The 21,212-nt window shown below is 42.6% G+C and overlaps 1 protein-coding gene across 2 annotated transcripts in view; it reads right to left on the reverse strand.

Annotated features, from left to right (window-relative positions):
- Window positions 1–6,478: 6,478 nt before the first annotated feature.
- Window positions 6,479–21,212, reverse strand: part of LOC150001403 (perilipin-2-like) — a 219,453-nt gene continuing 204,719 nt past the window's right edge. The window contains exons 4-5 of one of the 2 annotated variants that reach the window (XR_016513027.1): window positions 7,959–8,292; window positions 6,479–6,535 (exon numbers count right to left, since the gene is read on the reverse strand). Coding sequence is in view for 1 of the 2 variants with exons in the window: in XM_090287156.1 (XP_090143282.1) it covers window positions 8,197–8,292 (96 nt within the window). In the remaining variant the exon portion in view is untranslated. Of the gene's footprint in view, window positions 6,536–7,593; window positions 8,293–21,212 lie in introns of those variants that run through there. The other variant, XM_090287156.1, reaches the window with a different exon arrangement.

Raw genomic sequence — 21,212 nt, forward strand, 5'->3', positions numbered from 1 at the left:
CTTGCGTAGGTGGTCCACGTCTCGCTGCCATAGAGGAGAGTGCTGAGTACGCAGGCTTGGTAGATGCGCAGTCTGGTTTTCTCAGTGAGGCTGGAATTGTTCCACACTCGCCGGTTCAGTTTGGCCATAACTGTGGCTGCCCTGGCGATTCTCCGGTTGACCTCCAAGTCAACTGACAGAGAGCTCGAGATGGTGGACCCGAGGTAAGTGAAGTTGTTGACAACCTCCAGGGTGTATCCGTCGATGGTGATGCATGGGGGAGTCCCCGTGCCTTGAGCCATAACGTTCGTCTTCGTCAGGCTGATGGCTAGTCCGAACTCCTTGCATGCGTGGGAAAGGCAAGTGACTAGCTGCTGGAGTCCCTCTTCGGAGTGTGATGTCAAGGCTGCGTCGTCGGCGAAGAGCATCTCACGGATGAGCACCTCTTTGACTTTGGTATTGGCTCGTAGACGGGCCAGGTTGTAGAGCTTGCCATCAGATCTGGTGTGAATGAAGACACCCTCGCTGCAGTCCTTAAAGGCGTATTGGAGGAGCATGGAGAAGAAGATTCTGAACAGCGTAGGCACGAGGACGCAGCCCTGCTTTACTCCGCTGCTGACTGGGAAGGCCTCAGAGGTTGCGCCGTTGTAGGACACCGTGCTGTGCATGTTGTCGTGAAAGGACATGACCACAGCAAGCAGATGTGGTGGACAGCCAATCTTCCGTAGCAAGCTGAAGAGTCCGCTTCGACTGACCAGATCAAATGCCTTCGTGAGGTCGATAAAGGCGAGGTAGAGTGGTTTATGCTGCTCGTGACACTTCTCCTGCAGCTGGCGTAGGGAGAAGATCATGTCCACTGTTGATCGGCCAGCTCTGAAGCCACACTGGGACTCTGGGTAGACGCGGGAAGCAAGGGTCTGCAGGCGGGCAAGAGCGACCCGGGCGAATACTTTGCCGATGACGCTGAGGAGAGAGATGCCCCGGTAGTTGTTGCAGTCGCTGCGGTCTCCTTTGTTCTTGTACATGGTGATAATGTTGGCGTCTCTCATATCCTGGGGGATGTAACCCTCCTTCCAGCAGAGACAGAGTACACGGTGGAGCGGCTGTAGCAGGACTGGTTTCCCGCTCTTTAGGATTTCTGGAGGGATTCCGTCACTACCTGGTGCTTTCCCGCAAGCAAGGCGGTCGATGGCTTTGCCGAGCTCTGCCGCTGTAGGTGGGGTGTCTAGCTCCTCCATGACTGGTAGGTCTGGGATGGCGTTAAGAGCAGTGTCTGTTACAGTGTTCCTCGTTGCGTACAGCTCGAGGTAGTGCTCGGTCCACCGCCGCATTTGCTGTTCCTGGTCAGTGATGACCTCACCTGTCTTGGACTTAAGGGGGGCGATCTTGGAGGGGATTGGGCCTGTTGCCTTCTTGATACCCTCATACATTCCTCGTGCGTTGCCTATATCGGCGGCTTCCTGGATGCTTCTGCACAGGTTTAGCCAATAGGTGTTGGCACAGTGGCGGGCGGTCTTCTGGACTTTGTTCCTGGCAGCCCGTAGAGCTTGAAGTGTACTGGGAGTGGGCGTGGCCTTGTAAGCCAGTAGGGCCTTCCTCTTAGCCTCGATCATGGGTTCCATTTCTTCCCAGTGAGCCTCGTACCAGTCAGCATTCTTCTGCTCTTTCTTCCCGTAAGCAATAATGGCGGAGTTGTATATGGCGTCGCGGAGACGTGGCCAATTGGATTCGATAATGTCATCTGCCGCCATTCCCTCGCCGAGTGCATCTTCCATCCTGTTGATGAATTGCTGGGTCTTAACCGGGTTGCTGGCACAACTGGTGTTGATGCGTGGGCGACCCTTCATCTTGGAGTGGTGCAACCTCTTTGGCATTATGCGCACCTTGCTTACCACGAGGGCATGGTCCGTGTCGCAGTCTGCACTGTGGTAGCTGCGGGTGAGGAGGGTGCTGCCAATATCCGTTCTTCTGGTGATGATGAGGTCAAGCTGGTGCCAGTGGCGGGAGCGGGGGTGCCTCCATGACACCTGGTGTATCTCTTTGCACTTGAAGAATGTGTTTGTCACGCACAGGCCGTGGTGACACAAAAGCTCAAGCAGTCGCTGACCATTCTCATTGATCTTTCCTCTCCCAAAGTTTCCGAGGCAGGTGGGCCAGGCCATGTGGTCGGCTCCTACTCTTGCGTTGAAGTCTCCAAGGAGATAAAGAGCATTACTTCTGGGGATCTTGGATAACGCTTCGTCCAGTGCATGGTAGAACTGTTCTTTCTCTTCAGTGGTGGCGCAGAGGGTTGGGGCATATGCGCTAAGAATGCTGACTGGGCCGAAAGTTGTTGACAATCGGAGGGTAAATAATCTCTCTGTGCCTCCTGTGGGTGGCTCTATGTAGTTAACAAGCGTGTTCTTCACAGCGAAACCAACACCGTGCTGTCTTGGTTGGTCCGGAGACTTCCCTTGCCAGTAGAAGGTGTAGTTGGTTTCTCTGATAGTTCCGTTGTCGGCCAACCAGGTCTCCTGTAGAGCCACAATGTCGATGTTTAGTCGTGCCAGTTCCCTGTCGATGACGGCGGTTTTCCTGGCACCATTGATCCACGGAAGGTCTGCAGTAAGTCCAGGACACATGGTCCTGATGTTCCAGCTAGCGAGGCGAAGAGCTGGAGGCTTCTTTCTTGTTGTTTGCTTGGAATTGCCTGGTGCGAGTGTTTTGTGGCCCACTTTTCAAGAGACGCCTCTCTGATCCCCACGCACCCAGTGGGGCAGGCGAGCCATGGCGAGACGGCACCTAATTGGCTGGGGGCTGCCCAGCTTGAGGCGGGCGGTAGCTGTCCAGTGAGGTGTGATGACCTCTCCCACCGTCAGAGGAGACCCCTGGCGCTCGTTTCCTTCGCCAATCGGATGAGCTTATAACCGGTAACTGTCTCCTCCCGTGTTGAGTCGACATCTTGCGATGACGCTGGAGTGTCCTCTCCAGTGAAGCTACAAAGCCTGGGCAGGGTGATATGGAGGGCCAGCTGTTGCCCATGCAGCAGACCCCTCCTCTCTTCGCAGCTGAAGGATCCAAGGGGAAAGACAGAGTCAATACAGCTTGGTTTCAGGTGCGCCGCAGGAGTTGCCGGTGTTGACTACAACGTCAAACCGCCTTAGGGACTCCGGCTCCGGATTTTCTGTCGGGGTTTACTCCCTTAGCCTTTCCCCTGAGGAGGTATGCTGCAAGGCAGCGGAGGTTTGGAGTCAGAGTTTCCCTTCTCCTTAGCCTTTCCCCTGAAGAGGTATGCCGCAAGGCAGCGGAGGTTTTTTGGAGTCAGAGTTTTCCTTCTCTGGTGTGCCCTGACTGGAAGATCGAACCAGCGACACTTAGCTCGCAGGCCGACGCTCAATCCACTGAGCCAAACCAGCCAAGGGGAATTAGCAGAAGTAAGATTAGAATTTAAGTCTCTAAGCCCGTGGTGATGATGCCAAATCTGATTGTGGCTATACAATATTATAAAGAGAGTAATAAAAGGCTCACAAAATTATTATAAATAAAATCATGAAGGAAAGGTTATTTGGTGTGCACATTGGGAATTCGAAGAGAGAAGAAATAAATTAAAACCAGAAAATACAATGAAGAGAACCTGACTTGAGAGAAAACAGGGGAATTGTTTCAGTTTTTCATATCACTCCTAAATATTTATTGGAGGTCATTTCTCTGACCTCTACATGTATTAATTCTGTAACTCACCAAATTAATAGGCTGTGTGACATTGGGCAAGTCAATCTCTCTGACTCTCAGTTGCCTCATCTGTGCCCCGAGACAGAACGGAGAGAAGCCCAGTGCACAGAGTGGGCACTCGGGGCCAGGCCCTGGGCTCAGGCGCCAGCACGCCGCATGTGGGTCGGAGGAGCCTTGGGGATCCAAATGCTGCTGTTTGCCTACTCCCAGATCTAGATGTAGAGGGTGCTTGATTTATTCCATCGTCTGAATCATCAGAGAGCCTGTTCCTCCACCGATCTCTTAACCGTTGGGTGAAATTTAGATAATGCTGTAACTTGCTGCTGGTTAAGCAGTTATGGTATTCAAGTCTCAGCTCCTCTGGTGGAATGTCAGTGAAACCTGAAATGCAAGATACGTTTCCCCCTGGTGAATAAACGGAGAACGGCCACTGACCAGAGGACTCCCAAACCGCCACATCTTTTACCATTTCGTCCAGGAATTCGTTTTCGTCTTTCGGTGCGTAAGAGCTGGGTGAAGAAGCAAATGGGTTCTGAGGTGCTCCAAATGCCCCGTTCCCGTCAGTTGAAGCTCCGGAATCGGAAGAACCGGAAGATGACTTCCCTTGCTCTCGGCTGCCCGCGCACCCTGTAGATTGGGACAAGCTGGATGCTTTGATACTACTGGAGTATCTCTGGCTCGTGGCATTGCACCCACGTCTGGCACGACCTGGGGATCCAAATGCTGCTGTTTGCCTACTCCCAGATCTAGATGTAGAGGGTGCTTGATTTATTCCATCGTCTGCATCATCAGAGAGCCTGTTCCTCCACCGATCTCTTAACCGTTGGGTGAAATTTAGATAATGCTGTAACTTGCTGTTGGTTAAGCAGTTATGGTATTCAAGTCTCAGCTCCTCTGGTGGAATGTCAGTGAAACCTGAAATGCAAGATACGTTTCCCCCTGGTGAATAAACGGAGAACGGCCACTGACCAGAGGACTCCCAAACCGCCACATCTTTTACCATTTCGTCCAGGAATTCGTTTTCGTCTTTCGGTGCGTAAGAGCTGAGTGAAGAAGCAAATGGGTTCTGAGGTGCTCCAAAAGCCCCGTTCCCGTCACTTGAAGCTCCGGAATCGGAAGAACCGGAAGATGACTTCCCTTGCTCTCGGCTGCCCGCGCACCCTGTAGATTGGGACAAGCTGGATGCTTTAATACTACTGGAGTATCTCTGGCTCGTGGCATTGCGCCCACGTCTGGCACGACCTGGGGATCCAAATGCTGCTGTTTGCCTACTCCCAGATCTAGATGTAGAGGGTGCTTGATTTATTCCATCGTCTGCATCATCAGAGAGCCTGTTCCTCCACCGATCTCTTAACCGTTGGGTGAAATTTAGATAATGCTGTAACTTGCTGCTGGTTAAGCAGTTATGGTATTCAAGTCTCAGCTCCTCTGGTGGAATGTCAGTGAAACCTGAAATGCAAGATACGTTTCCCCCTGGTGAATAAACGGAGAACGGCCACTGACCAGAGGACTCCCAAACCGCCACATCTTTTACCATTTCGTCCAGGAATTCGTTTTCGTCTTTCGGTGCGTAAGAGCTAGGTGAAGAAGCAAATGGGTTCTGAGGTGCTCCAAATGCCCCGTTCCCGTCAGTTGAAGCTCCGGAATCGGAAGAACCGGAAGATGACTTCCCTTGCTCTCGGCTGCCCGCGCACCCTGTAGATTGGGACAAGCTGGATGCTTTGATACTACTGGAGTATCTCTGGCTCCATGGCATTGCGCCCACGTCTGGCACGACCGGGGGATCCAAATGCTGCTGTTTGCCTACTCCCAGATCTAGATGTAGAGGGTGCTTGATTTATTCCATCGTCTGCATCATCAGAGAGCCTGTTCCTCCACCGATCTCTTAACCGTTGGGTGAAATTTAGATAATGCTGTAACTTGCTGTTGGTTAAGCAGTTATGGTATTCAAGTCTCAGCTCCTCTGGTGGAATGTCAGTGAAACCTGAAATGCAAGATACGTTTCCCCCTGGTGAATAAACGGAGAACGGCCACTGACCAGAGGACTCCCAAACCGCCACATCTTTTACCATTTCGTCCAGAAATTCATTTTCGTCTTTCGGTGCGTAAGAGCTGGGTGAAGAAGCAAATGGGTTCTGAGGTGCTCCAAATGCCCCGTTCCCGTCAGTTGAAGCTCCGGAATCGGAAGAGCCGGAAGATGACATCCCTTGCTCTCGGCTGCCCGCGCACCCTGTAGATTGGGACAAGCTGGATGCTTTGATACTACTGGAGTATCTCTGGCTCGTGGCATTGCGCCCACGTCTGGCACGACCTGGGGATCCAAATGCTGCTGTTTGCCTACTCCCAGATCTAGATGTAGAGGGTGCTTGATTTATTCCATCGTCTGCATCATCAGAGAGCCTGTTCCTCCACCGATCTCTTAACCGTTGGGTGAAATTTAGATAATGCTGTAACTTGCTGTTGGTTAAGCAGTTATGGTATTCAAGTCTCAGCTCCTCTGGTGGAATGTCAGTGAAACCTGAAATGCAAGATACGTTTCCCCCTGGTGAATAAACGGAGAACGGCCACTGACCAGAGGACTCCCAAACCGCCACATCTTTTACCATTTCGTCCAGAAATTCATTTTCATCTTTCGGTGCGTAAGAGCTGGGTGAAGAAGCAAATGGGTTCTGAGGTGCTCCAAATGCCCCGTTCCCGTCAGTTGAAGCTCCGGAATCGGAAGAACCGGAAGATGACTTCCCTTGCTCTCGGCTGCCCGCGCACCCTGTAGATTGGGACAAGCTGGATGCTTTGATACTACTGGAGTATCTCTGGCTCGTGGCATTGCGCCCACGTCTGGCACGACCTGGAATAAACAATAAAACAAAACAATTTTACTGGCAATTCATCTTTTAAATCTCTGAAAACATCATTATATTTTGCTTATTCCATACACACATTATGCAAAGATCCAACACTTCCACTTACGGAAAGTCACAAAACTCTTCATTCTGACTTACATAGTTCAGTGTAATATCAACAGATCGCATAATGGCCTAACTGCATTTCTGTTTAACAAGATTGGGGGGACTGTTAGCTCTAGAAAAATAATGATGTGTTGCTAAGTTCAGCTGACATAGGCTTATTAAGGGAATAACTGCTTGATGGTGGAGTGGATGGAAGGCATATAGCCTAAATCATGAATTCCTTCAGGATCAAAAGCTCTCTTTCTCAGTCTTGGCTTTCCCACTGGGCCCGATATAGTAATAACCTCTGAAAGATGGGGAGTGTATGAAAAAGTCTGTTGAGCATAAACAATTAGATTCCACCTTCTGTCCTTGAATAGATGCTGAAATCTATTTCAGTCTTCCCTTTCGGAAAACACATACCCATGGATCTTTCAGGGGGAGATTATAAAGGGAATTCACATGTGAATAATGCATTTGAGTTTCTCTATTACGAGCATATTACTAATGTTTCATAACCACCAAAATGAGCCAACAAGACTATCCTTTCTGTCTCCAGTTATCACTTGAACTGTCTCAACTACTCATCATTTTCTAGTGGGGTCTAAGATAATTCACCTTGTTTCTCACTGAATTGGAGATATTCCATTAAGTGTAATAACAAGTGGAGTGATGGGAAATATACTCCTTATGAAAATTGACCTCCCAACTCTAAAACTACTTAATAAAACCAAACAGAAAAGGCAGCAGATAGCTGAACCAGATCCCTCAAGTAGGGATTAATAGCATTCTCTTATTCTAAAGCTTTAAATCCGTTGGGGAATGACACAGCTGAAGAAATTCAAGTCATCTTTTGAAGACAGCTTTGGGCCTTCACACTGATTAATGCCAGAAGCATTCACTTGCTGCAGGTAGCTAAATAACTGTTTATTTGACACAGTTCGTTACACATTTTCCCTCAATTAACCTATCCACTCATCGTTTATTTTCTAATCACTACATTTAGTGAGTCTCCACAGAATGTCAACTATGACATCCCGTGGTTGGTGGAAGTCCATTCACATTTACCCGACGCCGAGCCCTCATTTTTGGTTTGGGATATTTCCTTAGACCTAGTGTGGTAATGCACACAGACTGTCCTCAAGAAGAGGCAACAGGTGTGAAGCCACAGTGCGACTATCCCAAGGCTGAAAGGGCGGGAGAGTGCATCGGGGGGAGCCAGCATCCTGCGACACCTTTCAGGACGAAGTTCCAATTCTAAGAAAAGAAAACTCCATCTTACCTTGGAAGTCTTAAGTGTTGTATTCTGCTTTCGTGTCTTACCTCTCTTCGAAGACAGCGCTTTTCGCACCATCCACAGGGTCTTCCAAAGAACAGCCCAGCCCGTTCTGGCCTCCCTTTCACTAAGGCTTGATGAATCAAATTCTCTCAAGCTCCATTATGGAAGGCGGTCGAATCTGCAAGGCTGACTTAAAATGGTGCTTAACATCCCTTCAGGTTTTGCAACTTGAAACCTATAAAACCCTGTTTTTCCAAATCAGTGAAGTCCTGCATTACTTTATCACTTACCTGGGCATCCAAATGCTGCTGTTTGCCTACTCCCAGATCTAGATGTAGAGGGTGCTTGATTTATTCCATCGTTTGTATCATCAGAGAGCTATAAGAAAGGGCAAATAATAAAGTACCTGCTGAAAAATTCTCAAGTACCTTACTATATATGTACTTCAGAGCCAAATTAAAAATTTAAAGTATGTACTTAAAAACGTGACATGTTTAACATAGAAAAATGCCCACAATAGGAATACAGACAGAAAAAAGTACACCAGCCTCAAAGATTAAGAGTTAATGGCTGATGAATTACGGTTTTAATTTTAGTTATGCTTTTAAATTTTTCCTAGCCCTGGCTAGTGTGGCTCAGTGGATTGAGTGCCGGCCTGAAAACCAAATGGTCGCCGGTTCGATTCCCGGTCAGGGCACGTGCCGGGATTGTGGGCCACATCCCCGGGTAGGGGCATTGTAAGAGGCAACTGACCAATCTCTCTCTTGCACATTGATGTTCCTCTCCCTTCCCCTCTCGCTAAAAAGTAAACAAAACCTTTAAAATTTTTTGTTTTCTAAATTTCAATGAATACATACTAAAATGAGAAAAATAATTTTTAATAACACATTTCAGTATCTATAGACCGACCAACATGTTTTCTTAAAGATTTTATTTATTTACTTTTAGAGAGAGAGGAACGGAGGGAGAAAGAGAGGGAGAGAAACATCCATACCAGCCAGGGCTTGACAGAAAATTTTAAGTCTGCTTTCCAAATTGAAAGTAAAATTCTTGCAAAAAAAGCAATACATAAGAAAGACACTTCCCTTCAGCAAACTTTCATGTACTCACCAAAGCTGTTTTAGGTGATGTGTTTAGACTTTTCAGTTCACTTACCCTGTTCCTCCTCCAATCTCTTAACCGTTGGGTGAAATTTAGCTGGAGAGAGAAGACAGAAAAATAACGAGTCAATATCGAGTGTTTATTTTCATCTCTCAAACAACTTCACATCTTTGCCAAAATTACAGAAAGTTTATCAAACATTTTTACGGCCCATCACTTGTAAAGTTCGCATTGACCCGCCCCTGTTTGCCAAAGATATTCCAGCTCTAGTCCCCTCTGCCTGTTCTCCAGCTCCTTGAATCACCCGGTTCAGAAGCACAAGTACCTGGTGGCACACAGTTAGTTGTATTTGGGTGGGAGAAGAGCGTGTGTGCCAGTTAAAACACATGATCATGACTGTAGACAACAACAAAAGAGTTTGTCATTTCCTTTAGCACAAACTTCCTCAAGCTGAGCTTTTTAATTTTTGATATTTGACATGTGAGAATGTTAATCTGTATAATTGACTGCTTTGTTTAACTTTGTTTTTCTAACATCCATCACAGTGTCTGCACCTAAGAGATGCTCTGTTAAGTGTTTGCCGACTGATGAAAGGGTTTGATTTCCGGGACCGATTGTTGGGAGAGTTCGTAATGAAATAGTGACATTCCTAGTTACTACGGTCAAAGTACATTATCACCATTTTGGATAACCAATCAATTTCCAATAAAGTAACTTAGGAAATAAAAATAGCCTTGTCTTGAAAATAACTGTAGACCTCACCCACTTTACCAAAACAAGCAAGCCTCTAAATATGGAGAAGATAGTAATTCACAGCTAATCTGTTATTGAGGTAGATGAATAGGAAACAAACTTACATAATGCTGTAAGTTGTTGCTGGCTAAGCAGTTATGGTATTCAAGTCTCAGTTCCTCTGGTGAAATGTCAGTGAAACCTGAAGGGAGAAATCAATTGGAATCTTTAAAATAAATGCCAATGTTTTTGATAGAATAGTAAAGTTAAAGGGGCTAGACAAGAAAGTGCACTAATGTTGATATCAGAAAATTTTCATAATCATAAGGAAAAATTAGAATAAAATGTAGTTGGCTATAATCTTTGAAGGGGAAATTCTTTTTCTAAATATAAATGGAGAGGAAGAAGTAACAGAAAAAGAAAGTTGACTACATATACATTCAAATTTCTATGTAGAAAAATACTCTCTATGTCAAACTATAATAAGCAAAGTTAAAACGCAGATGATAAGCTGGGAAAACCAGAATGGCGACATGACAGGAGAAGAACTAATGTTAACATATTAAGAGTTCTTACAAATCACTGAGAAGAATAAGTTAATATGAGCAAAAACAACAAACAGCCAACTCACAAAAATTTCAAATAGCCAATAAATAAATGAAGTAAAAAAGTTCAATTTAAAAATACAACTGAAAATTAAGATAAAAGCCTTTACTTATCAGACTGGCAAAAATTAAAAGTGAATGTTATTTATTGGCTTTAAGAATTTGGTGAAGCTCGGTGGGACTGAGCATTGGCCTGCGAACCAAGTGTTGCTGGTTGGATTCCCACTCAGGGCACATGACTAGGTTGCACGTCAGGTCCCCAGTTGGGGGCGCGAGTGAGAGGCAACCACACAGTGATGTTTCTCTCCCTCTCTTTCTCCAAAAGTAAATAAATAAACAAACAAACAAAGAAATAATTAAAAAAAAGAATTTGGTTAAGTGGCTCTGACCAGCGTGGCTCAGCTTGTCGGGCATTGTCCCACAGAGTGAAAGGTCGCCAGTTCGATTCCCAATCAGGGAACATGCCTGGACTACAGGCCTGGCTGGTCCCCCGTTGGGGCATGTGTGAGAGGCAGCCAATTGATATTTCTCTCACACATTGATGTTTCCCTCTTCTATCCGCCCACCCCCCAAAAAATCAATACAAGAAATCTTTTAATAAAATAAAAGAAAAAATGTGGTGAAGTGGACAGTCTCCTAAACTGCCATTGAGGGGACTAAAAATGTACAACTCTTACAGGAGGAAAATTGTCATTAAGCATCAATTGCCACAGAAATGTTCACACCTTCTGATCTTAATAGCATTGCTAGGATTTAACCTCAGGAAATAATCAAATGCATTGAGTCTGTTGCAATATACCGCCTGGGTGTAGTATAGGACGAAAACCTGTTCTCGCACAGATATGTAGCTGGAAAAGAATGATGTTAACGGCCTTTTCAGAAAGTTTGGAATATTCTTCTTTGACGTCACACCAGAACTTGACAGGTGGTAGTTTCTAAAAGTTTAGCTCCAATGTCGACTCAAACTTTTTGTACTATCACATTCAATTCACTGGATAATTTTGCACTTCGAATGGACTTTTTAGGTATGTATAATTTTGCAACATTACAGATTAAATATTTGGAAAATACTGGTTCACTGAGTTATCGAGAATTCCCAAACACGGCCAAATGGTCTTTTACAATATCAAAATATTCATATTTGTTAATGTCACTATCCATCTCATCAGAAGAGACTTTATGTATCGAGAAGTTATCAAGCTCACATGAGAAAAAAATTTCTCCATCATCTAATATTCACTTGAAAGCTTGCATTTTATCATTGTCAGTTGTTCTCTATGAAGTAACGGGCTCCCTTCATTTATTTTTAAAGAAAACGTCACCAAATACTTAAGTCAAAATAACCATAGTTGCCACTTATTCTTTCATTAGCCATTGTTCTGTGGGGGGAAAAAGTGACTGGTTCAGCTCCCAAGTCAAACGAGCACACCAGGACTTTCCCTTCAAATACCCATCACACTTGAGTATGTGGCAGAAACAACTTTGTGTGTGCTTCCCATTTGGTCACACAGTATAGTAAAAAAGGTTTGCACTCAGAGGTCAAGAGCTAATAAAATTAAAAACTTCTACCATTTCATTTTGGACATAATCTTAAGTCAAAAGGAACATTAACCTTTTTCATTGACTACTGTTATAGTTTGTGAATACGGTTTATTGTTTCTAGCTTGATTTACACTAAGATATAAGGGGCTTTACTCATTGATTTTTTTGCTTCAACTGTGCAAATGTCAACACAGTGAAAATGGCAACTCGTGCATTAGGATTATTATGAAAAGATTTTTGAACTTGTACAGCTCCTGCAAGGGTCTCAGGAACAGGGTTGCCAAATTGAGCAAATAATAATACAGGATGCCCAGTTCAATTTGAATTTCAGACACACACACTTGTAGTATAAATATGTCACCAATGTTACATGGGTTATTCATATGCTAAAACATTATTCTTTGTTTACCTAAAATTGAAGCTTCACTGGGCACCCCATATTTTATCTGGCAACCCGACATAGGGATCTACGTCCCACACTTGGGAGGAACTGCTTTAGGGCATTCGACAGGCATTAGGTTCAATGCTGAACTGATTTGACAAGGCTAATACGTCTTTATTTTCTTTACAGAAAAATCACCAGCTGGAGTTCTCTTATTTCCTTGTTTTACTTATTGTCTCCTTCCCTCAAGAACATAAGCGTCATAAGGGAGGGATCTTGCCTATCTTGCTCACCAACATATCCCCAGCACTTAGAATAGGGCCTGGCACTAAAGAAATTTGGTGAGGATCTGTTGAATGAGTACCGAAGCAACTGAGGAGTGGTGTGATGCAAATGCTTGCAGAGAATGAGCAGGCAGAGCTGAGACAGAGTACAGATGCCAGAGTTCTGAGGGAGTGCAATGACTGTCATCCGCTAGGAGCCTGCTATTCACTCAGGACCAGCCAGGTGGGCTTAGCGGTGTGGCAGTTTAGGTTGCAGCCCAGAAGGAGCTTTAGAAACTCTAGACAAAAGAAAATGGGAAGGGAAGGAGTATTCTACAGAAGTGTTATCCCTGCAGCCCAGCTAAAGCTCCTGACCTTCAAACATTATCTCCAGGATAGGTCTTCACATGCTTTATGAAAAACAACTACCCTTAAAAGGAAAGACAGGGAAGAAAGAGCAAGCAGAATCAGACAGCTAAGGCCTTCGTGGCAGGCAGGATATGACTCTTCTATTCACCGCAGGCAGCCAAGAGGTTCTGAAGGGGTACCTATGGAGAGCCAAGAGAGTAGAGCCTCTGCTTGGGCTTACAGAATTAGAACTGTGGTGGGTCCTGATGTTACTATTTTCTCATGAGAACCACATATCTTAAAAGAACTATACCTTTCAACCTCAATCTCCGAATCATGAAGTTCTGCTGCAATGCTCAGGCACTTTAAAGAATGTCCAACCTCTCCTAACTACAGCTAAGTTTGTGGTTCATTTCTTTATTTGGCAGGGTCTCGCTTTTAGAGAATGAGAGTTGTAAAACGTAGTTTAAAAATGTACAATTTCTCAGTTACCTGAAATGCTAGATACGTTTTCCCCTGGTGAATAAACGGAGAACGGCCACTGACCAGAGGACTCCCAAACCACCACATCTTTTACCATTTCGTCCCTGACAAAGAAAAAGAAAATAGTTTTCATCTGCTTATTAAAATTTATCTGTTTCTCATTTTCAATGATTGAAATGTTAAATTGTAGTAAATATATAATTTTAGGTTTCTCGTTATGTTTTCTCAAGTGTCCTTTAAAGCAGAAGTTACAGAACTATAAACTACATTTCATGTGATAAATACAATATTAAAGAAATTCATAATTTTGCTTTTGCAGTACACGGAACCATTCGCTAATTCATTTCATTGAGAACAACTGTGTCATACATATATTAAAGAACTAAGATATAATAAAATACACAACACAACTTTAATGGTTTTTGTTCATTACCATCCACATCAATGAGTATTTAACTGGGAAAGACAGGAAGCACTCCGTAATATAGAAACATCACATTTTTAGAGAACATTTTGTCTAATTCTCACATTTTGCAAACGGGTGAAGAGACCCACAGCCATGCAGTTCATTGGTTGGCAAAGCTGTAGATAGTATCTGCTCTAAATTAAATCCCCTCCTATGCCGTCCAGAATGCTATGATTAATAAAATCACAGATACTACAGAGAATCTATACTCAATTTAGGGTTTCTGTAACATCAAATATAGGAAGAACGGGTTCATTTGTTTCTTTTCTTCTTTTGAAACGTCAGTAGTATATGGTACATGGCTCAAAATGTTTACTACTGACCGACTTCTAATTTATGGAAGTAAAAGACCAACAAATACCTATATTGATGTTCTGTCCTAGAAGCCAGGAGCCGAGGGTAGTTACAGAGAGCCAGGCACCGTTTTGGTACCAGTCACAAATTCTACTACACATGTTCTCGAGAAATGATAAGGAATTTACTCTACAATAACGAAGGAAACCAAATGAAACCAATTTGAATGAGGCAAATGAAGTAAAAGTTTTAGAAAGAAAAATATGAGATGATATGTGACCTCTAAGATCACAAGTTTCTTTAAATTATCACAAGTTGCTTTAAATTACCTCATCCTTTTTAAAGGTCTCATAACTTACAACAGATTTAATTAAGCAGGACTACCTTACAAAGCTATTCACAATACAGCGTTATCAACACAGTGGAAAAAGCACACTGAGCTCTGAGAAGACACTGTACTGATACGGAAAGATGACACATTTTTAAGCGAAATAAGATCTAGTACGATATGTATTATACCCATTATATTACATGTATATATGCGCGCAAAACGTGGTTATCTCTGAGGGATAGGATCATGGGTACTTTCTGCTTATTCCGATTTTTAGATAATGTATTACTTCTTTTCGAAAAGCAAGCGAATGGGTAACTTTTCTGAGGGCTTTCACTTACAGGAATTCGTTTTCGTCTTTCGGTGCGTAAGAGCTGGGTGAAGAAGCAAATGGGTTCTGAGGTGCTCCAAATGCCCCGTTCCCGTCAGTTGAAGCTCCGGAATCGGAAAAACCGGAAGATGTCTTCCCTTGCTCTCGGCTGCCCACTGTCTCTTTAATCCATTTCTTTCTTTACATTCCACTTCCACTAGATACATCTGGTTCTCATGATGTTTCCCCTAAACTAGTTAATTTTCCTCTAAACTGATTTTTCAGTTAATAGGAAGTGGTGCTGGGATTTGTCCCTATGTCTGGCACCAGAGTCGGTTCTCTTAGTCATTACACTCTAGGGAGTCCACATTTAGTTGATTCACTTTGATTCGCTGTAGCATAAAACCAGGGTACAATTTTTGAAAAGTCTGTAAAAAAAAAAGATGTCAGAAGTACAACCCAAAAATCATTTAGAATGACTCCTAGATAAGAATCCCCTGGAAACACAGTCCAAAACCCTCCTCGTTCGGTCCAGCTTCATGTACTTTGACGTCACAGGACCATTTATCTCTTCCTCTGGGAGGTGGAGGGCCTTTATGTGCATCTGGACACCAAATGCCAAGAGGCCCCGTGGTAGAAAGGTGTCATACCACAGTCCATACAAGGCCTACTCTCTATGTCTCTGTTCCTGGTCTTGGACCTGCCTCTTCTGGACTGATTGACAGTGAGAATGTCAGTCCAACAGAATCCCTACATGGCTATTATATCAGAGCAGATGAATCCTGATTCTTCCCAGTTTACCTAGCATTCTGTGCTATACTTGATTTCAATCATCCAGTTCTGCCCAGTCCTTTTACATTCCTATTGAAAACATTTCAACCATCTCTGCCACAGGTTTCGTGTCCTCCCAATGGAGTGCTCCAAGGCTCAGTTTTTACGTCTTTACTCTCTCCTTAAATAATCGTCTCTAGTACCAAGGTTTTAAAAATCCTTTACTCTCCAAAAGTTGTCTCTAAACTTGGACCTCTTCCTGAACTCCAAAGCTGAGTATAAGCACCTCTAACAACTCCTAAACTGACTCCCCACACTCAGCCTTTCTCATCCTATATGTTGGCAACCTGATTTGCCTTCTTGTTCAGAGCAAGGACCTAGGAATTGTCTTCATACATCATAGCTAATCATCAGCAAGTTCTGTGAACACACACATCCAAACCTCACCACTTCTTATCACTTCACTAACTGGCCCCATCTTGTCCATTACAAGTTCTAGCAGGCAAGGATAATATCAATCATGTGCTGCACCTAGTAGGAGCTCAGTGAATTTATTGAATGAATGTTTAATATCCTAAGAATAACTCCTCAAACAGGAGCCCACAGATCTCCACAAAAAAAGAAGTAATAATCTTAAAGAAACAATTTCATACAGAAAACTAACAAACAAATGACTTGTACTTATTTATTCTTAAATTGGCAACAACGCTTGTAGAAGCAGCTTTGAATTCACTTTGATACAAAATGAATGCTTAGCTTCTCAGTGTAAAATATCTGCATTTCATTTAACAGTTGTTTCAGTATTCCAAAAATGAATTCTCAGGTACTTTCTACGTTTTTATAACCAATTAGCACATCCAAGTGGTTTTCTCAATCCCAAGAGCAGGAGGATACAAAGGAATGTTCAGATCTTTACAACTTTTGAAGGAGTAATATAATTTTTAAAAATATTTTATTTACTTTTAGAGAGAGGGGAAGAAAGGGAAAGTGAGAGGGAGAGAGACATTGATGTTAGAGAGAAATATTATCAATCGGTTGTCTCTCACATGCACCCCAACTGGGGACCGAACCCGACACCCAGGCATATGCCCTAACTGGGAATTGAACTATTTATCTTTTGCTTTGCAGGACATTGCCCCACCAACTAAGCCACACTGGTCAGGGCTGAAACATTATAATTTTGAGAATAACAATTTTCCTTTACTTTCAAACCATCCACATTCCAAATACTTTAGATCAGGTTTCAGCCAAGTTTTTCAATTTTAAACTTTTTGTTTTGTTTTGTTTTCATCCAATATTTGTTTTTTTTTTTTTGTTTTTTTTTTTTGTTTTATTAGTGGTGGGCATCCTGTGGCAGGGGTCAGGGGTCAGTTATCAGAGTGCATGTACATGCTTGACACTCTCACACTGTTCCCCTCAGGTAAGAAGTGAAAAACATGATCACCACAAGTTGGGAATAGGCAGAAAGTCCCTTCTTCAGTTCCACAAAATGTGTCCTTATACTTTTAATCTCAAGGGATCCTAGATGCCTGGTATAAAATAGTTAACAACCACTCTTAAAATGATTATTCAGAACAACCACATATAATTACAAGTGTTCCTTCTTTTTTCAAACACAGAATAAAGGGATTAGATAACTAATTTCAAATTCCTTAATCTAAATTTAACATCTGTATATGTAGCTAGTGAGGGAAATTTAGTTACTAATCAAAATAGAAATGATATCATAATACTTCTGGTTATTTAAATTAAGAGAAAACTACATTTTAAACTCTAATAAAATGGTACATAGGAGAAATACTGTCTTAAATATTCCATTATTAAAGAATTTCTAACAATTTCAAGTATTATTAAACAAGCTTTGTGAATACCAGTATATATAAAACAAGCAAACAATAAACTAGTTCTCTCTACAAGGAGCTACCTACTAAATAATTTTATTGAAACAATTTAGAAAGGCTACAGCCTAATATCCTAGGGAAAATAACGAGAAGAGAAAGTTGTATCACATTTTTCTTAATCACTGGGTTGTAAGTTCGGCGCCTGGTCAGCGTGCTTATGAGAGGCAACTGATCAATGTTGCTGTCTCACACTGTTTTTCTCCCTCCCTTCCCCACTCTTTTACCCTTTAACAAGGGTAAAACAGGAGTTAAATAATTTTGAGAGAATGTTTTCGGGTCCTCGTCCTTGATTAGATATATCACCCAAGGAAGATGTCATACGGCTCTTTTATGTGTTTAGCCAGAGTACCTAGAAAAATAGTGGAACCATTAACAAACAGTGGGAAGCCCAAAGTTGAACTCAAGGCGGTGGACAAGATAACGAGTCTGAAATAAGTACGCCAGTGGAAGCGGCGGTGAGTGAGGTGCACACATATACAGCAGTCAGCCCAGTGGTTTTCAAAGCTGTGATCAGGATCACCTGATGAGGTCTGTTTGTTTGCATGCTTGTTTAATGCAGAGATTTCTATTAGAGTCGGGATTTATATATATATATATATATATATATATATATATATATATATATATATATATATTTGCACCCCGGGGCCCCGGGGTCCACCCACCCCGAGCCCAGGGACCACACTCCCAGCCCTCCGCGCGTCCCCAACCTCCCAAAGGCAAATGCGAGCTCAGAATCCCTACCATCTTGAGCACCGCCACCACGTAGGTCTAGAAGGTGCGGCTGCCGCTTGCGCTCGTCAACCTCGCTTCCGCCCTCACCCAGAAGGAGATTTTTAGATTACAGTTTGACATATCAAAATTGATTAAACAGGGAGCACATTTTGATTTTCTCATGCTGCTACGGGCTGCCATTGGTTATAGTGATTCGTGAGCAGACAGTAGCAGGAAAACAATGATTGGAAACTCAGCAGCAGGCATTAAAATAAACGCTTTTTTCTTGGGCAACAGCTGCTTTGCGTGGCTTTGTGCCTCCTATGTCAACAGTTTTTGAAAGTGGTAAGTTGTGAATAAGAATCCCAGTGCTAATACGAGTTCTGGTGTTGAACCCTGGCTGGTGTTGAGTGCTGGCCTGTGAACTGGAAAGGTCGCAGGTTCGATTCCGCATCAGGGCACATGCCTGGGTTATGGGCCATGTCCCCAGTTGGCGGCATGTGAGAAGCAACCCATTGCTGTATCTCTCACACATCAATGTTTCTCTCCCTCTTTTTCTCCCTCCCTTCCCAGCTCTCTAAAAATAAATAAATAAAATCTTTTTTTTTTTTAGAGTCCTGGTGTTGAGAAAGGGTAAAATGATAGGTGAACTTATATGAAATCATATATGGAGTTGCTGGATTTTGTATCTATTTCATAGACATACTCATTATCATTTTTTAAAGTGTTGTAGGAAAAGTTATTTTTCTGTATGACTGAAACTTTTTAGCTTCCATTATATTTTATTTGTCATTGAAACATTTGTTTTAATAATACACTTGGTGATATTGTTTTACAAATACAACTCTAATGTACAGTTAAAAGATTTTACAGTTTTCTGAACTAGATCTACTGAATCAGACTACCCAAGGTGAAGGTCTTTAAAAAACTTTTGGTAAGAGAAGTAGCTGGAAACAGTAATTGAAGCTTAGGATAGAAGTAGGTGCAGGATAAATTTCCAGAGTTTCTGGCTTGGTAGGTGTAATTCCAAAAGAAGGAAGGGCAGAAAGTTGGAGAAAATCCTGTGTTTTCACATGCACAGCAATTTTTAAAAGTACATTACTTGTTACAATTCTCCAATTGTCAAGGGGGTCAGAAGAGATGGTGCCAAAGGAGATGGGAGGGTCAAAAGAAGAGGAGTGTTAGCTCTGGCAGGGGAGAATTCTCTATTTTGTAGACAATCCAGCCCAGTGTGTATCACTATTGTGATCTTTGTGTACAGAATTCAAAGGGGTTGGGTGGAGGCTGAGGAAGGAATTGTGGCTGTTCAGCTATATTAGTACTGCTAGGTGGCCGATACATGGGTCTTCGTTTCACCGGAAGGGTGCGCTGTGAAAGTACAATAGTCAAGCTGACAGGGAAGACCTGAGACAGGCGTGGGGCGGGCGCCCTCTGTAGGTGGTACAGGATCACAGAAGACTCAAACAGAAACTTAATTCCCAGATATTCTGCAACCAGTCCAGCACCTAACAATGGATAGGCAGGTAAGAAATATTTGTAAAATGAATAAATTAGCAAATCAAGTGTGTTCATAGTCTTTGTGCCCCATTTTCTCCTTGGGGATTTTTGGGGGGAGACATCAAATAAAGTTACTCTATGCAATACATCAATAAATTGTTAGATAAAACATAATTCATCAATCTATTATTTTTATTTTTAGCTTCCTAAAAGTCACAGAATTTATTAAATCAACAGTATTTTAGTCATAAGTAATTAGACTTTAAAAATTATTTTAAGATACTGAATATTTTTGGTGTGAACCAGGTAAACTGAGCAAAGTTACTTCATAACTTCTAACCTTCCATTGAAGAGAAAGATAAAATTGCCGTCTATTTTCAAGTAATTTAATTAGAAAACTGAACCCTAAATTTGACATCTGGTAAGTCATTTGTATTTTTATGATATCAGTATTTGTTTAGTAAGTGGATAAAGACCACTTACAGCCTATAAATTTACTTAAAAAGGAGTTTTCCTTCTTTATCAATTATCCTCCCACTGCCTCATAAGGAAAGCAAGATCTGTGCGATTTATTCTGATTTCCTCAATAGAGAAAATGATGCTCCCCAAGGCTAAATGACTTGCTTGCTAAGGGCACCAGGATCGTGTTTTGGAGATGTAGCTTGGCTGACTCCGTGTGAGGGCTGGGCCTATGATCACATGCTGACTGACTCTGGGATGTGGCATGTGAAGGAAGAAAAAAGGTTTTTTCCTAAAGTTTCTACTAGAACGGATAAGGGCAGTAAAAAATATGTAAGAGTATCGTGTCCCTGTTTTAAAAGTACATTTCCTGATTTTAGTACAATAATCCCTCAGCACACTACATTTATCACAAGGATATAACATTTAAGGATTAATAACTGTCAGTCTGGAATGCAATGAGAGCTGGCAACAAATTTATGTTCTCAATCCAAAAAGATTGTATCGTCTTAAGATGCATCCAGATGTGGTTTAAAAATCAGGGAATGAAATAAGCTTAAAGTTTAACCTTTACACAAAAATAACTAGTCTTGAGGGCTACCCTGGTATCTCTTATTTAAAGATAAAACTGCCTTTTAATAGAAAATTGGGGGTTTTCTTTGTGCCCCAATGATCATTATACATTAAAGCAATGGGTCTTTATATTTTAGTTAGAATAGTAGCTTTCTGTGATATAAATTGAAAGTATGAAACATGCCTTATTAAGCTTAGAGGCAATGTGCTTCTTCAGGAACCTAAAAATTAAATTAGTCAGATATTCAGAGTGGGACATCACCCTGTTTTAAAGCATAGCTTAAAACATTAGATAGGAATGTACTAAGATAAGTTCTCAAATACTTCTATATTCTGAAATTAAAGTTGTCTCCAACATAGTCTAATTACTGCCCTGGCCAGTGTGGCTCAGTTAGTTGGAGTGTTGGCCCATAAAGCAAAAAGATCATGGGCTTGACTCCTGGTCAGGGCACATGTCTATGTTGTGGGTTCAGTCCCCTGTCAGGGTGTTTACAAGAGGCAATTTATCAATGTTTCTCTCTTACAT

This window comes from Furipterus horrens, unplaced genomic scaffold (genome assembly GCF_987537825.1).
Source record: "Furipterus horrens unplaced genomic scaffold, mFurHor1.1.pri manual_scaffold_9, whole genome shotgun sequence".
Classification (NCBI taxonomy): Eukaryota; Metazoa; Chordata; class Mammalia; order Chiroptera; family Furipteridae; genus Furipterus; species Furipterus horrens.